Source organism: Zootermopsis nevadensis, unplaced genomic scaffold (assembly GCF_977971745.1).
Source record: "Zootermopsis nevadensis isolate Lab colony 2312 unplaced genomic scaffold, Znev_1.0 Znev_ptg000061l, whole genome shotgun sequence".
NCBI lineage: Eukaryota > Metazoa > Arthropoda > Insecta > Blattodea > Termopsidae > Zootermopsis > Zootermopsis nevadensis.
Genome location: NW_028259192.1, coordinates 11,340,332 through 11,357,736, shown reverse-complemented (window position 1 = coordinate 11,357,736; position 17,405 = coordinate 11,340,332). Strand labels below are relative to the sequence as shown.

The window sequence follows — 17,405 nt, the reverse complement described above, 5'->3', positions numbered from 1 at the left end:
AAGCTTGTACTACATCAAACGAAATTTTAAGATTCATGCAGCAGGCACTGATTAAACTGAATGATTATCTTATTAACGTATGTGCCGCATTGTAGGATATCTCGAATAAAAGGCGATCCCCGTTTTCGGATACCACAGCGAAAAATCGAGCGTTCTAACATTTCAATGAAAGTTAATTATTATGCGACTGAATTTTCTACTCCTTATAAGAAATATTGTCTTGTAGTCAGGGCATTACGATGAATTACTGCATTCTCGCGACACGAGCAGGGATTTTTCTCATCACCACGTTCAAATCAAGAGCCGTTCTTGGTCAGTCAGCGTGTCTCACTAAGGGCCGGACGGTCGGGATTCCATCCTTGGCAATGACAAATGGTTTTCCATCTATCCTCTGCGTTCAGACCGTCTTCGGGGCACACGCAGCACCAGATCCATCGGGTCCCATGTGGGGACCCTTTCTTGGGGACAAAGCGTGGCCGGAGCGTGACAGTGACTACTTACCCCATTTCGTGCCAAGTTGAAGATTGAGTTATGAGCTGTAAATTCTCTTCACCCAGGCGCCTCCATGGCGTGTCACCTTTACTCGGCTTTTCCCGGGAGTAAAGCGGTCGAAGCTTTAAGCTGACCGCTATCTTCCACTTTACGTTAAGAATTCATATATTATAGATTTACCTTCACTTCCCGTACATATTCATGGCAGAATGCCCAAAAGGGACTCACTGAGGAATTCACAACGATGCTAATTAGCCAGGCTACTTTGATAGTGACTGACGTCACGCTACGTCACATATCTGTTCCTAGATTTGAGCTTCTACAGGCTCATCTTTTCAACTCGTCACAGCATGGAAAGAGTCTGAACATTATGAATGTTGGTGGATCCAGTTTATTGTCTGTCCTTGCGCAGAGATTTCTGAACTGAAGATTTTTGTCTTCTGGGTTGTTGCGCCGTGTAATATGGTAGAAGCTTACCAACGTTTCAGGGGTCATACTGCCTCCGTTATCAGTACTAGTGTATCTTGCTTGACACTTGTATAGGCTATTTTTTCGTACCCTGTCTCGTGATTCTTATTAGGCTATGTACCGTAGGCTGTAATGTATTAAGCGATCTATTGTGGGCGACCGTATTCAGTATAACGTATAGAACGATGTTTCGTATTTACAGTTCTAAAATCTAGCAGCGCCACGGCGGTAAATTCAAAAGACGTGTGAGTCACTTTTTAGTTTTTGTATCCAGAATAAAATTATTAAGAATAATCCAGCGTTTGTTTCTTGAAGTGCATTAACTGCTATGTTTCGGTTAAAACGATATTGTAGGATTTGAGGTTTTCACGGCGGTGAGTCTGAAGATGGCTGTCTTCTGGGTTGTTGCGCCGTGTAGTCTGGTAGAAGTTTGCCAACGTTTCAATGGTCCTTGCTGCCTCCATCATCAGAGCGATGAGGAACCCGTACTTATCACCCTGATGATGGAGGCAGCAAGGACCATTGAAACGTTGGCAAACTTCTACTAGACTACACGGCGCAACAACCCAGAAGACAGCCATCTTCAGACTCACCGCCGTGAAAACCTCAAACCATACAAGCTATAAATTGTACAGAAACTTGTGAGCTTTATAATTATTAATCACGTTGTTCAGTTTTATTATCTGACAGCAGATAAGACTCTGGAACAATTTTTAATAACTTCTTTTGCCGCGAGATCATCTTTCGTACCACCGGGAAACGCTGGTATGGGCCTATTATGTCGTATATGAAATTGTTGCCGCGTGGCCTCGGTATTGTGTTTTATGTCGTGCTCTAGCGACGTCGTTTGTTTTAAAACAACGAAGAGGGGCTTCTGGAATGTAATATAGATTTATTAATGTACGGAGTTCTACTGGGCACGATGTCTCGGTGTTGTATAGCAGAATGTAAATGAGAAAAAAACATGATTTCGCCCAGTGTTCGTTCTTGAGATAAATCGCTACACTCGAGACATTTCTCCTTGTTTTGGAATTCAAAGCTATTGAAAACTGAATTTCTTTCCTCCCTCTCCAGAGTTCGATATTATGTCTAATGCTCTTGAATAATTCGCTTGTTTCCGGTAGGGAACAAGTTAAAAACTCGTTTCTCTTTCCCTACGATAATTTTCGCATTTACAGCTTAGGGAATGTAATTAAAGATATTTTAGTCGTTATTACGTGCAGTCGAGCTTTATTTATCGAAGTACCGCAATTAGATTTCGTATCGCATTATAGGTAATCGTGGTGGGAAAATAACGGTGAGTATGAAGATTTCTGTCTTCTGGGTTGTTGCGCTGTGTAGACTGGTCGATGTTAACCAACGTTTCAGAGGTCATACTGCCTCCGTCATCAGGGCGATTCATCGGAATCTTCATACTCACCGCTGTGAAAACCTCAAATCTTACAACGGTGATTTAATTCGCCTTTGGTGTGACATAAAGCGTGGCCACCTTCCGTCGTATACATTCATCGAGTCTACAACGGATAACCGGACTGAACTTACACCACAGTTTTATATAGCGATAACTAATTTCCTACTGTATATTAGGGTTAATTGTAACATGCAGATATGTACTTAACCATTAGTTCGGTACCGAACGTCTCACCCGAGTGGTTAGCATTCTTTCGTATTCGGGAAGTCTCAGGTCCAGATTTAGTCTCTGAGATCTTGTATCCTGACTGACAAGTTCGTCTTTCCACCCCTTCTTCCAGGAAAACTGCGATATAGCTCTTAAAGTAGGCAACGACAGCTTCCTTCTACATCCTTTTCAGTTCACCATTCATTAATTATCATGTCATCCTTAACTATAGGCCTGTGTTCTGAGCTACTGATAGCGTCATTAAACAGACCATAAATAAATAAGTAAATATACAATTCTCTGAATGAACAGGGTTTCAGTAGACTATGTAGGGCAAATATTAGTGGATTAGTTGAAATAGACGCAACGGCAATTTATTTATACTTCATTTAATGGCGCGGTCAGTAGCTAAGGTTAGCCAAAATGGAGTCGCACGATGAGATGTTAAATTAAGGATGAAGTGGAAAGAATGTGATGGAAGCAGTCGTGGCCTAATTTAAAGTTCTACCGCGTATAATTGGATGAGTTTAGTAAAGCCACGCAGAACCTCCGGTTATTTGATATCAGGACCGAGATTTGAACCGGATACCTCCAGAATACGAGCGTTAGTGCTAAGCACTAGGTTTCCGATCTTCGCTTACAAGTTGTGTCTAATTTGAAAGTTTGTTTGTTTTCTACACAGCGAAAGTAGTTGTGAAGTGTTCCATTAATCCTAGACCGTGTGCAGTAGGAGTACAGGGGATTATGAACTCCTCAAACTTTTGCCTTGTGTGTTTCAAAATTAATATCCTGAAACTCTTAGACATTTAATTTGATATTAATATTTTTTCACGTTCATAGCTGCGCACAAAATACGTGCTTGGTCATAGAAATAACAGTTAAGGTTCGCGTAACAATATACGCCTATGTGTTACATGATTGAGATGATTTTTACTTGCTAGTAAAAGAGTCGACGAGAAGGGGCAGGGACCTGTTAATGTTGCTGTCGAGTTGAATAATTGAAGTAACCAGTAACACAAGTGGAATGCGAATTAAGGTCTGTGAGAGAACGCGATAATATCAACAGAAATGTAGGTCGACAGATTCTAAAAGAATAGGGCTTGGTATTATCTTTTTATGGGCACTTATTTTAAATTGAACCGAACTTGCTAAAAAATTTAAACTCACATTTTCGATAAAGTTACTACAGATATAGCTTCTGTGTTTGTGAAATTCGCCTCCTTTATGGAACCAGTTGGTTCATTATATTTTCATAAAAGCCGTCCTGTCGTTACTATCCCAAGCCATTTTAATCCAGTCCGCACCCTCCTAACCTGCCTCCTTTCAGAGTTTCCACCTAAAGGTTATAATAATTTCTTGTTTACTCCTCCTATTTGTCTCGACCGTTTCGTACTACTAGAACTAAACACCCTCATAATTTTTAGTGAAGACTAGAAATTACAAAGCTTAAATTATGCAAAGTTGGCTGTCTTGTGGGTTATAGTGACGTTAATTTCATGGCGAAGTTCAGTCGCCATCAGAATAGCAAACAGCCCGACTGAGCTGCCTCAATCCAGCCGACATCTTCACAGCCTGTTTCTATAAAATTATGATAAGAGCTGTCTGTCATTAGTTTTCGAACTTGCTTCCTCCTAACTAATTTTTGTTTATTAATTCATTCGCTCAGGATAATCTTGTGGAAACGTAATGAACCTTCAAGTTCTGTCAAAGGCAGAGAATTTGAGTCGTCAAACGACTGTCATTAAGGACTTTGCTTTGTTGACTCACTTCGCTAATGATTCATGAATTTTACATGCACAGTCCATAAAGACTTCCGTGATTTTGTGACGTCAAATGTAGCCTTGAGAGGACCAGAGCTTGAACAAGTTCCCATTATGAAATTTCCTGCACTCCGTAATTCTTTTTTAATACCATTATTATCTTGTGGATTTTTTCAAACATTTTCAGTTTCTTGAGTGTTGATTTTTAGTGCATGCTGTTCTTATAGGATGATTACGTAATAATGTAGCGGCCACATTAATTGACAAAGAGTAGCTTCTATACTTTAAGCAAACTAATTGGCAGAGAAGCGTGCTTATACGTTGTTTCGAAAAGGCAAAACTCTACACACAGAGAATTACATGTTACACAATATTGTAATGTTCACACCGCTTTAACTCAGGTGAACGGATGAAACGCATTCTTAGTGGCATTCGCAAATATAAATAGCAAATTACACATAATGGCCTCGCATGTATCTCTGTCCGTCCGTCTCCACGCAAGTAACAACAGATCGAGAACACGTTTTCATGAACATTTAAATTTCAAATTTCCCTCAACATTCCAGTGCTAGTTAGAATCTAGCAGAAAGAGTAGGTACTTTACATGAACACATTTGCTTTTCCTGTGCTCTGAATTTAATTTAAATCAGTTGGCTGGGGAATCTGCACGCTTGAAATAGTCAGCCATCCCCGCAACCACGTGGCGGAATTTCCGGTGGTGTCATAAGCATCAACGATTCATATAGGCTGACTACGGCCACGAGAATGTCATTGACCTCTGACATTACCGGCGCCATCGGCAAAGATCAAACTGTTAAGTTTTGAATACATTTCGTAACTTGTTTGGATCGGGATAGACGTTTCTTGGATGCGGGTGTTGGTTGGCGTATTTGCTCTGCGTTTGGTAACGAGATTCCAGACAGGCGATGCTGTTTTGAGTTTTTGTGGAACTGTTACCAGTCTCTGCAGTAGAATTTTTCACAGTGCCTTAAATATATCACAGTCGAATATTTTATGTTTTTAACAGCGACAGAGAACCGTACTTAGGCCTGCTTAAGCGAACACTGATAACAATATATGACCTAAGTCTTTGTATATATAAATATGGTCAGTATTGTGGAAGAAGAATGTAATGAGAGTTCTTCCTTTGTAAATTATTGGTATAAATACGTGGTCTTATTCGGGGGTGTATGGAAGCGATTCAATATCGTGTTAGTCCTCGCGTTCAGTTACCACAGCGCTATCAGTGTTATGGTAAGACATATATTTTTATATGTATTCTTTAATGTTATGTTTATATGTTTTAAAACACTGTTCGTGTTACCATATTGCCACTTAATTTTTTAAAAGTCCTAAATTGTTCACAATCTCAAACTTTTGAACATTAAACTTAATCAGCTTAGAAAATAATTTACAGTTTTTAGCCTACTTTCATTTCCTAAAGAACGAAAGAAAGAAGGAAAGAATGTGAATTTGTGTGATCACTTGCTTGTCTCCCTCTTTCAACTTTTGAACAAGTTGACGGAGTTTAATAAACTTTGATAACAAAAGGGCTCACGTGCTTGCTTGTTTGAGAGGTTGGAGTGACTAGCGCTGCAGTAAACTGAAATTGTGTGTGGCAGTAGATCATAGACAAATACACAAGTTCGGTCAAGGCAAGTTTTTGTATTATCAAAAATAATTTTGTTGTTGTGCGAGGCATTTTGTAACCTTCGTTTTGGCAGCCACAACAAATGAAGTATTGGATCCAGGCGTATGAAATTTGGTCATGAGCATAGCCATAAAACAAGCATGAAATAACTGTTTACAAACACAGTTACAGAATTACAAATTTAATGTAAACTTAATCAGTATGCAGAGAATAATATGTAACAACAGCAGTAACTTCATTCTGTGACGTGTTTATTTATAATTGCAAGAAACAATAAGAAAACTGATCTTCGTGATACTCGATTACGTTCGGGCCCACAGCGCCAACGCAAACTACAATGCGTTTCTTTGCTGAATTGTAAACTTAAAACATAAGTATAAAGACTAGAAATCTCTAAGAAAGGAAATGACACAGGTTGTTTGATTTCTTCACACTAGCAGGTTTCTATATTCGGGAAGCAACTATCTTGTAAATCTGTTTATATTTGTATTTGAGGTGGAATTTTCCATAACGAGGATTCGTATTACGATGGTACGAGTCTGTAGGCAGCTCATCTGTAACAGTCTGCAGTTACAACGTGTAAACAGTACACAAGGAAGATTTATTCTAAGCAGCGGGGGTGAAATAAAAGAGTATGTGTAGTAAGTAGTATCAAGGAAGCCACATTTTTATTGTCTGCTACCATTTAAAACGGTAGTAAACTAAGGATTGGACAAGTTTTAAGTGCATTTTATAAAGGGGACGTCTTCTACATTAGCATAAATAGCTGTGGGTAAGGATTGGCCCAGAGTTCCGCCGTGCAAGACGGCGTGTAATAAGTTAACAGAGTTTTTAAAGAAAATTTCTTTGTCGCTATTTTATATACTTTGTTCAGAAGATAATAAGCGGCTGTTGGGCTGTGTTCTATACTACGCGTGTATTTTCTTTCCACTCGGAGAGGGGAAATGCGGTGTTATGTTTTGATTATCATGTGTTCGTGTCGATTTTGTATTGTTTCCAAAGTGGATCCCGTCTAATTCGAGTGGCGTTTATGATCTTCTGGTAAAACGAAAACACCGTGTCTTTAGAATTGCAATTGATTGCATCAGATGCGTTTTTAAAACAATTTTGAGATTGAAAGATTTGTAGTAAACCTGCCGTTGCTGTATTATGATAAAGTGTTTGTGTCGTGACTAAATCGATTCCTGGTTTATGTAACCATCATACTTTATCAGGTTTTTAATGTCGAATGATACGATGGCTAAGGTCGTAGAAACTGTTTTGTCATATTTTAAGCTATCCTTCCATTTTCCTGGTCGTGTTGAACAAGAACACCACAAACACCATTTCGTGTATTTCCTGTGCGGGCCGAGTATCAAACTCGGTACATCTGGAATACGAATCATAATTGTGTTGGACTCTGATGTGTACAGACTGCATTACTTTAATCTCATGAATGTTTATTAATTCCCAAGCATGAGACTTGCCAGTTGCTACCCGTATTAGCTGTTTCTAAAGCGAAACGTGTCTATTATCTGCTTTAGTGAATTTTGTATTGACTACAAACATGTGAAGTCGAGGGTTAGCTCAGACAGTTTCCGGCCCGGGTTCGATCCCGGCAAGGGAAGTTTGTTTTTCTTCTGCCCTCTGCGTTCAGACCTGCTCCGCGTCCGGCCCCCCCCCCCCCCCCCTCCCCCAAACCTCCTGCCCAGTGGGTACCGGAAATCGTTTCCCGGGGTACAGCGCGATCGGGGCGTGACGCTGACCACTCCCCTCCCCCATCTGGTGCCGAGGTCAGGAATGAGTTGGAGCTATACCTCATCTCCCTCAATGGCGAGCAGCCGGAGAGCTTTAGTTTATAACATTCTAAATTTGCTTTCTGTTTTTCTACTGGGGAGCTTAAAATTCTTCATAAAATATTTTTGGGGATCAAACAAATTAAGGTTAGATGGACGGTACATGTAGCATGCACGGGATATGAACCATTCCTACGAAATCTTTATTAAAATACGTCATGGAATTCGTGTTCATTTAAACTGTCAAGAACGAGGAGTAACAAAACAGAAGAAGAATTAGAAGCGTATGGTCAATGTACCAGAGGAATATGTGGTTGTGCGAGTGTAGTGTATGTATGTGTATATATATATATATATATATATATATATATTGAATGTGTGTAATGCCATGTATGCTAGTGTCCTTATATGAATTTACATGTTGAATGTTAAATAATGGCTTTTTGTGTTTGCTTCTTCCACACGAAAAACGAAAAAAAATCCCATTGCTCTTTATCCACATCTCTCATCCTCAAGAACATGGGAACGAAAACAAAAGAAAAGAATAACAGAAAGACTTAAAACTATTTAAGTAATAGGATTGTGGGCTTAGCATAAAATGTTTGCCTTATTTTTATTTTGTTGCTTGTTTTTAAGTAGGCAAATTTCTAGTAATATGCCATTTTATTGGCCTCAAGAATTTATTAGTTTGAATTATTCTCTCATTTGCCTCACTGTACAATGTGTTGGCTTTAGAAATACCAAATTTCCTTCCTTTCAATGCCTTTCGGGTGATTCCAATATCAGAATGAGCAGCTGTTAGATCCCACCTATACTGGAAACATTACCAATTTCAGACAAAGTTATCCGTATGTGCTGTTTGAAAATGCCAGCGACGTTTGAAAAACACAATCTACTACAGGAGGCGGGAAATTGTGTTTTCACTTGTGGGTCATATGGGACTATGTTTAAGTAACCACAGACAGGTCAGCCTCGCAAGAAAAATGCTATAACCTACATATTTTGCCGAGACACAAAAAGGCATACGAATTTCAGTATTAATAATTAATTCGGACAGAATATCCTAACTCCAAGAGTTCTGAAGGTATTAAAACTCGTGTCAAAATAAACCTCTAATGGGCCCCACTGGGCTTTCTTATACACGGTTGTAGGTGCAGTGTGTTAGATGAAACAGTAAATATGTACCGACATTGGGGACCCTAAAACTAAAAAAATATATACATGCATACCTCGTTTTATTGCGCTTCGCAGATATTGCGTTTTTTTACCAATTGAAGGTTTGTGGCAACCCTGCGACGAGCAAGTCTATCGGCGCCATATTTCCAACAGCATGTGCTCACTTCGTGTCTCTGCGTCACATTTTGGTAATTCTCGCATTGTTTTTTTAGACATAATGCTATTGCACACTTAATAGACTATAGTATAGTGTAAACATAACTTTTATATGCACTGCGAAACCAAAAAAATCGTGTGACTCGCTTTATTGCGGTGGTCTGGAACCGAACCCGCAATATATCTGAGGTATGCCTGTATATATTCAACCCGTCGAAAGCTTCTTGGGCTATCATCCACGTCAATTCGAAGCAGCGGTTATGACGCGGCTGTTCGCTGAAGAACATTTTTATCAGTTTTAGTAGGTGCAAAAATTTAGCGACATTTCTCACGCCTGTCAAGCGTCATGTTGAACCAGCAATTTAATATATTCGTGCAGCTAGATGATTGCCTTGTAAGTGCTTCTTATATAACCACATGTATACTTTGAGAAGACTTGTTAGTGTGAAACCCTAGCACCAGATACTTATGTTTCTGTTTCACGAGATGCGTTCGTATGATGAGCGTATATTTCTTTCAGCTCATGTATTATGTATTTCATGATTTTGCTGTGGTCCCACTAGGGAGCTATGCGTGAGCACTATAGACGTAATAATTACATCACAACGCACGCACGACTGTGGTTATTAGCGAAATGAGTAGAACAATTTTTACGATATAAAAGCTACTTGCAACGTAGATTTTAATCTTATGCTGCTCTTTTGCTGTTTTTACTATGGTGTGGCGTTTTATCCACCCGTCATGACATCCGTGTGAAAATCGCGGCCTTCGTGTGCAAAATAAGAAGGCGTGATGGAGTTTTGAAGATTAAACTAGTCTTCTTAACATTGACCCTAGATTCAAATGACTTGTCAGTTTCACTTTCTGATCGCTTCACCTCAAGGAAAGTGTTCCCACTCCTTGTACCAATAAAATTAATATAGAACTTGTTCCTGTGCTAAAACACTACTGGTATCAGTCGGACATAACTCAAGCAGCAGACCAACTTTCGTTATGAAGAAATTAAGTTTCAGTACATTTTATCGTTTAAAATTGAAACAGTCTCACACTTAAAAGTATATTCTTGTTCGAAATTAACTTTATGACACAACACTGTGTTTAGCGTTTCTAGATTTTCTATTCTGTTTAGAAATACACAATATGATATTTCAGTATCTTGGGGGAACATGTCCTGTATGTGTATAAATAAATGATCGTATTTCGTGATTTTATTTTTGTAACACGTTTTAGGTGCTAGAGTGTGTGTTTTCAGTGCATATTTAGCACTATTATAATGTTGCTTTTTTATTCCATTTGCTTCTTAGATGATCAGGTAAATATTTTTTTTCCGAACTGCCTCTTACCATGCACATGGAGTGCATATAATGGCCACAATATACTAATATAATTAAGATCATCAGATTAAGCATTGAACATTTAGTGAGGGTGGGTATTTGGGAGACAAACACATAGATCAAATAAAAATATTATCATTTTTATTGAAAACATTGTCTGATTTTCGTCTCCCGGAAGATGGAATCAGCAGATTTGTCCGAAACGTTAGTGGAACAGCTACACGGTGTCCAATCCAGAAGGTTGCATCTACCTTTCACCGGCTTGAATATCAAATCTGTTACAGGCATATACTGGTGCTTAAATCGGTCAGGAATAAGCGAGAGATCGACTGTTGTGAAAACGATAATGAGCTTTCGATTTCCATAAAAGCCTACAAGCCTCTTAACCAACAGAACTGTTAACAGCTTCTGGAGAAGGGGATTTTACTCCGTGTAGTTAGACACCCATGCACGCACAGGCATAAGGACTCTGTGGTAAGAGATATCTTGCGATAGGCCCAAGGATCTGTGTTTCATATCTTCATTTCAGCCACAATTCTCCAAGGACCTAAGCTTACCTGGTGTATTGTCTCGCGGTATGGAGCTAAGCCTGCTCGGTGTATCTTTTGAATTCTGTCAGTTTATCCCAATTTTATGCAGAATCTTCATTTTAATTCGATAGTGGTTATACCCACGTAACTGAAGGTCGATGATGCCAATTTGTAACTTTAAATTAAAGTGGCAAATTTCATTACAATTAATTGCTATGCTTCCCGTCTTCCATTGCAATGACATGCCATGACAGAGGGCTCTAATTGAGTTCTCTATCATCGTCAGTGTAATTATACCAATGGCAGTGACGAGCGGCCCTTTTTATTTAATTGTTCATCAGTTTTGTCTTCGTGGTGATTCTAAAGTTCTCGCACCAAAATAATTAGTCACAGAAATTCCAGAAGAGGAATTGTAAGGATATATTACATCTTTTCTCTGGTGCTTTAGAACTGATTGTAGAGGAATTAAAATGTAATTTATAATTGCGAATTCCACCGAAGCTGGAGCTGTGAACATTATTATTTAATGGTAAGTAACACGCGGCTCTTCACAGTCGTGCTGACTGAATTCATGGCCGTTTGTATGATAGACTTTTGGGAAAGACTTATGTCGGACTATCCTTCGTCTATTGTAAGCAGGAAGTGTGGGCTACTACCGATCTGACGTACGATGTGGTTTCTAAATTGCCTCTCCTCAGAACTGGTATCAGTTTATGATGCTCCTGAGTTCAGAACTTGTAGCTTCCAGCGTCATTCATCCCTTTCCGATTCTGCTTTTGGTAACAGGATAAAGTTCTTGGAACTGTAGTACAGCATATCATCACCGTTCGCGGGGGTTACGTTCTTGAAAATCCTTGCAAACGGCATCGCCGAGATGCCAAATTAAGCACTTGGGAAATGGGGGTCAGGGGAACTACAGGCACACGAAACATGATTCTTAATATGTGTAATTTATGATTAAACATGAAAATATTAGTGTTGGTGTTTATTGAGATTACGTCGGCGTTTCTGGCTGAAAGTTGGCAGGGTGATCGAACACAAGGGCAACAGTTCGTTTTAAAATTGCGAAAAGTGCAGTCTTAGTACACTCGGGGTGGCACGATATCCTCGTAGCAACCGAGAGAGACTCGCTCACTTCTGGACAGGATACCTGCAGAAAGAAAAGTGCTGTGTTTACTGAAGAAAAGTAAACGAAATGGAGGCTGGGATGGAACACAGACTGCAGAAATAATTGGGACGCCCTTTACAAGAGACCGGCATTTGACATCGTCAGCATTGAATTTCAACCTATTTAAATACGAGCATTATATTGAGTGTGAGTGTGGACCGGGACATCTTTTTCAGCACCCTCAAAATAAAGGCGAGTTTATTTTATTGTTTTTGTGGAGCGATACTTGGCTTGTATCGAAAAAGTCTTGTAGCGCTTGGCGGTGAGTCATGCAGTTCTGCTGGGAACCTGGAAGTGACAGTTGCATGTAACTATGTTAGCAAACGTATCGTATATTTTAGAGGGGGGACTCTTCTGTCAGATTGGGTTTTGAGAAACAGTGGCGCGTGTGGGAGGACATGGAATTCTAAAATGAAGTGTAAGTGAAATGGTCTGTTATTGAGGATGATCAAGAAATGATTATTGCGTTAGGAAAATTCATGGCAGCCCGCCATTTCATTTTTTTCAGTAACTGATATTTCTTTGAGAAATTCTTAACCCATTGAAGCCGAAGTTCATCTAAATATCGTTTAAAGATTCTGTTCCTACTGAAAAGAAACCACAACACTTATCAATTACAATGTTCAGTTGGTTAATGCTGTTTAAGGAAATAATAGTTCTTCATACTGAGAATCAAACGAATCCCATCAGTACGCTGTGTTGGCAAAATGCAGAGTTACTCGTTGTTAGAACAGGTGGTACATGTAGATAGCATTGAGCTTTAAATGGTTTTTGCCTCGGGAGGAAAAATAATAGGTCTGGTCTCAGTGTAAATTGAATGGGATCTGGCACAAATTTAATACTGTTACTCAGCGGTATAATTTGAGACCACTGAATATTCGTAATTAAAAGGAATTTGTATATATGTGTAAATCGATGCGGTCTATTATTGCATTGCAGTTAGAATATTGCTTCTCTAATCCATAACATTTAAATTATCAAGTAAATACGTTTACCAGCTGCCTCACTCCTATACCATTTCGCCAGCCTCTGTTAGTCTATGTACACACGACTTTGAACGCAGAGATAAAAATAAGGACTATTAAATGGAGATTCGTTGCTATGTTGCGCCGTATAGTGTTAGATGTTTTCCGACGTTTCAGATGTGCCCTTCTGCCTTCATCATCAGGGCGAGTACATGAAATCTCATACTATAAATGCATTCAGTTTGCCCAGCATAAACAGGATTCAAGAAATAAATTTTGTCCTCTGGTCTTACGAGACCGCTTATACAGCATTAGCATGGTGAGACACAGGGTGGGTGGACATATAATCGATTCAGTATACGTCAGTGAAGTTACGAAAACAGCTCGCGAGGCTTAAACGTGTTCGTAGGCTGGGGGTGATCAAACTGCTACTCATGGACAGTCCATATTTAGCTGTTATTAATAATGCCGCTATTTATTAGATCACTTTTTATTTCCCGTCAGAAGAGAGGAGGGGGCATTGCAATGGCAGAAAATACAAAACCAATAGGCATACCTCGGAGATATTGCGGGTTCGGTTTCAGACCTCAGCAATAAAGCGAGACACGAATGTTTTAGTTTCGCAGTGCATATAAAAGTTATGTTTCACTATACTGTAGTCTATTAAGTGTGCAACAGCATTATGTCTAAAAAACAATGCGAGAACATTGCGAGAATTACCAAAGTGTGACACAGAGACACGAAGTGAGCACATGCTGTTGGAAAAATGGCGCCGATAGACTTGCTCGACGCAGGGTTGCCACAAACCTTCAATTGGTAAAAAAAAAAAAAAAAAAAAAAAAAAAAAAAAAAAAAAAAAACCGCAATATCTGCGAAGCGCAATAAAACGAGGTATGCATGTATATTTTTTTTTTAGTTTTAGGGTCCCCAATGTCGGTACATATTTACTGTTTCATCTAACACACTGCACCTACAACCGTGTATAAGAAAGCCCAGTGGGGCCCATTAGAGGTTTATTTTGACACGAGTTTTAATACCTTCAGAACTCTTGGAGTTAGGATATTCTGTCCGAATTAATTATTAATACTGAAATTCGTATGCCTTTTTGTGTCTCGGCAAAATATGTAGGTTATAGCATTTTTCTTGCGAGGCTGACCTGTCTGTGGTTACTTAAACATAGTCCCATATGACCCACAAGTGAAAAAACAATTTCCCGCCTCCTGTAGTAGATTGTGTTTTTCAAACGTCGCTGGCATTTTCAAACAGCACATACGGATAACTTTGTCTGAAATTGGTAATGTTTCCAGTATAGGTGGGATCTAACAGCTGCTCATTCTGATATTGGAATCACCCGAAAGGCATTGAAAGGAAGGAAATTTGGTTTACCGGAGGCGTAGTTACGTTGAATGCTCATATTTGCACGTTACGCGAGTAGGAGGCCGTATTGTTCTGTGTTCTGTGTATGCAGTATTTTCCGAGAGATTTCTGTATACGAATGAGTGACATGTTATGAAAACAGGTTTTGAGGTCTGGGAAAATCAAATTCCATTTAAATGCCAGGACAGTATGACCACTTAAATATGCTCTTTGATTTGTAGTTTACTAATAGCCTTGCCATTCGACGTCACATTACCTAGGCAATTGAAAAGGCGCCTTTAAATGAACAGTCAGAAGACAGCCATAGTCTATATGAGTGATTGATACTGATCTGTGTAATGAAGGTATTGTGTAGTGTCGAATAACTTCGAAGTATGGTTATGAAGAATGTTGAAGATTTTTTGAAGAGGCGGGCATGGCTTGTTTTACGATATTAGTCGCCTGAATTTGCTGAGGACAACCATCAAAGCTGTCGGGATATTCGATGACGCGGTCGAGTGTCGAATCACGTACTTCCTGAATAGAAGTCTCGAACTTTTTTGTTGTCACATAAGCAAAAATATCATATTGTGAAAATTTATTTCTGTGAACCTGCGTACCAAATGACACTCACTTCGATGTGTGAACTGTATAGTGGTGTAGGAATTTCAAAATATGCGTTTCGAAAAATTCGTACTTGTCATCTCATTACCTGAGTTTATACGCTACAGTTGGATTGTCTTGTAGTTTATTGATCGAACGCATTTATCACCTCATTGGATATGCAAAAGCTTTATTATACAGAGTGATTCAACTATCCTGAAGTTGTTGGAGATAAAATTTGAATAAGAAAATGCAAATACGTTCTTTACAGATTCGCCACCGTTTCCAGTGGCGCTTGATATGATTGTGTGTTGGGACTCCGCGCTGAGTGTTCGTGTAAATACAAATAGTTGAAGCGCAGTTACCAGATTTGGACAGTGGCAGTGATGACTAAGTCTGACAGGACGTCGTATCTCGGGAACGGTGACTAATCTGAAGAAAAATATCTTTATTTAAATTTTCTGCCCCACGTGATCTCTTCTGGTGACAAGACATGAACGCGTACTTACATCTGTCTAAATTTACTTCTAGACAAACTTTCTAACGTCTAATAGGGTGTCGCGTGTTTTCATTTGTAATGTTTCAACACATTTTAATTAGCTTAGCTAGTTTAATAGGTGTACTAAGTGCATTAAGAATATTGTTTAATACCGCCCTCATAACTGAATCATAGGCTTTGTTGAAGTTATAATTATCGGATATACAACTTCATTGTAATACCGTTCTTCTCTAGTATCTGCTGAATGCATCATATCTTGAGTTGTTGATCGAATACAATGAAAACCACCTGATGGTCCCCAGTAATGATTCGACGTGCAGAGTTAACCTTGACAGAAGAATGAATGGCAGAGTTTTGTATGTAGTTGATAACTGATATTCCTCGATAATTACTACATCCGTTTTATCTGCTTATTATAAATAAGTATAATAATAGATTCCTTCTTATTCTAAATCGAATTAGTAAGTTTGTGTTGGATCTCAGTCAATAATGTTCATCCTGATTGAATCCTTTGTGTTTGAATTTGATGGATATCTGGCGGTTTGTATCTTCAACTTTTGAATCTTAGCCTCAACATCTAAATAGCTAGTGTAGTTGCAAATGGCTCAGTCGTATACATCAGTGTAGCATCGTTAACCTCACGTGTGCCTGCATTCAGTAGCTGGCAAAAGCAATTCTTCCACCTATTCAAAATTCGGTTTGAACCTGTAAGCATATAACCAATCTCAAAAAGTTATTGGTTGGTTTATAATTTTTTTGTTCTTATTGTTCTTTTCGACCTCAGTACTTTGTCTTCCAGACACCCCCCTACTCGCCCTTTGATCTCGACATTTAATAACATTGAATGTGTAACAGTTTCAATGAGCACTACCACCCTGCCACTCCAACAAATACAGGATGTTTCATAAGTTTTCTGTCACATGCATGGAGATATAAATATCGACATTTCCTTTGCGTTGCGCAGACATGGTTCTTGTACGTTTCTGTCTAAAAGCTGCGACCTTCCTACCATAGTCAAACAAGCTTCTGATTTTTCTCCAGCGTCACGTGACCATAGTCCTCACTGTATTCTCACTGCACGCGGAATTAAAAAAAAACCGTGTAGAATTTCTCCACAAGAGTGGATAAAGCTTATGAAACACTCTGTATAATTAATTAACTTTTACCAATTGCACTGACGAAAGTTTACCCTCCGACTAAGCTAACGTCTTTCTTTATTTGCAGGCTGTTAGCACAGAAGAGATGGTAGTGGATGACCCTAATGAGGTGAGTTAATTTAAGTGTTAATTATTCTTGTACTTTGGGGGGAAATGAGGAAAGTTTGAGAGCGGTTCATGGGTTGTTCGCTGGCGCATCCGCCCATCTTCGGGATCGTATTACACCCTCATTATAAAATAATGTTAAAACTTAAATCATGTAGGCCATAACATGTTGGAGGCACGGCAAAATATTTGATTGTTAATGATTATGAATGCTGTTTGTGGTTTACTCATTGTGGCGATAATTTTGCTTTTATGAAGTAAAGGAGATTATTGGACGAAAGCAAGAACTCAGAATTACGCCACGTTACTAAGAAGAGATTCAATCAGCTTGCTACCATTTAGTTCAGAATGTTTGGCAGCCTAAGGATACAAAGAGTATAATGTTCAAAAATGTTGTTTAGACCAATCGGGGGTAAATTTTTGTTTTTCACTCCATGGTTACAACACAGATTAAGGGTGTCTGAGAACAGGGTGTTGAGGAGAATGTTTGGGCTTAAGCGGGAGGAAGGAACAGAAAGTTTGATAAAATTGCATAATGAGTTCGATAATTTATACTCTGCTCAAAGATAATTAGATTGGCGAGCATGTAGCA

The 17,405-nt window shown here is 39.0% G+C and overlaps 1 protein-coding gene across 7 annotated transcripts in view; it reads left to right on the top strand.

Annotated features, from left to right (window-relative positions):
• Positions 1-17,405, top strand: part of S6kII (Ribosomal protein S6 kinase II) — a 155,195-nt gene that overhangs the window by 62,163 nt on the left and 75,627 nt on the right. For 5 of the 7 annotated variants that reach the window (XR_015532667.1, XR_015532666.1, XM_022082527.2 and 2 more), the window contains one exon: positions 16,776-16,817. The exons of the other annotated variants lie outside the window; for them this stretch is intronic. Coding sequence is in view for 3 of the 5 variants with exons in the window: in XM_022082527.2 (XP_021938219.1) it covers positions 16,776-16,817 (42 nt within the window). In the remaining 2 variants the exon portion in view is untranslated. The remainder of the gene's footprint in view (positions 1-16,775; positions 16,818-17,405) is intronic. 7 annotated transcript variants of the gene reach the window in all.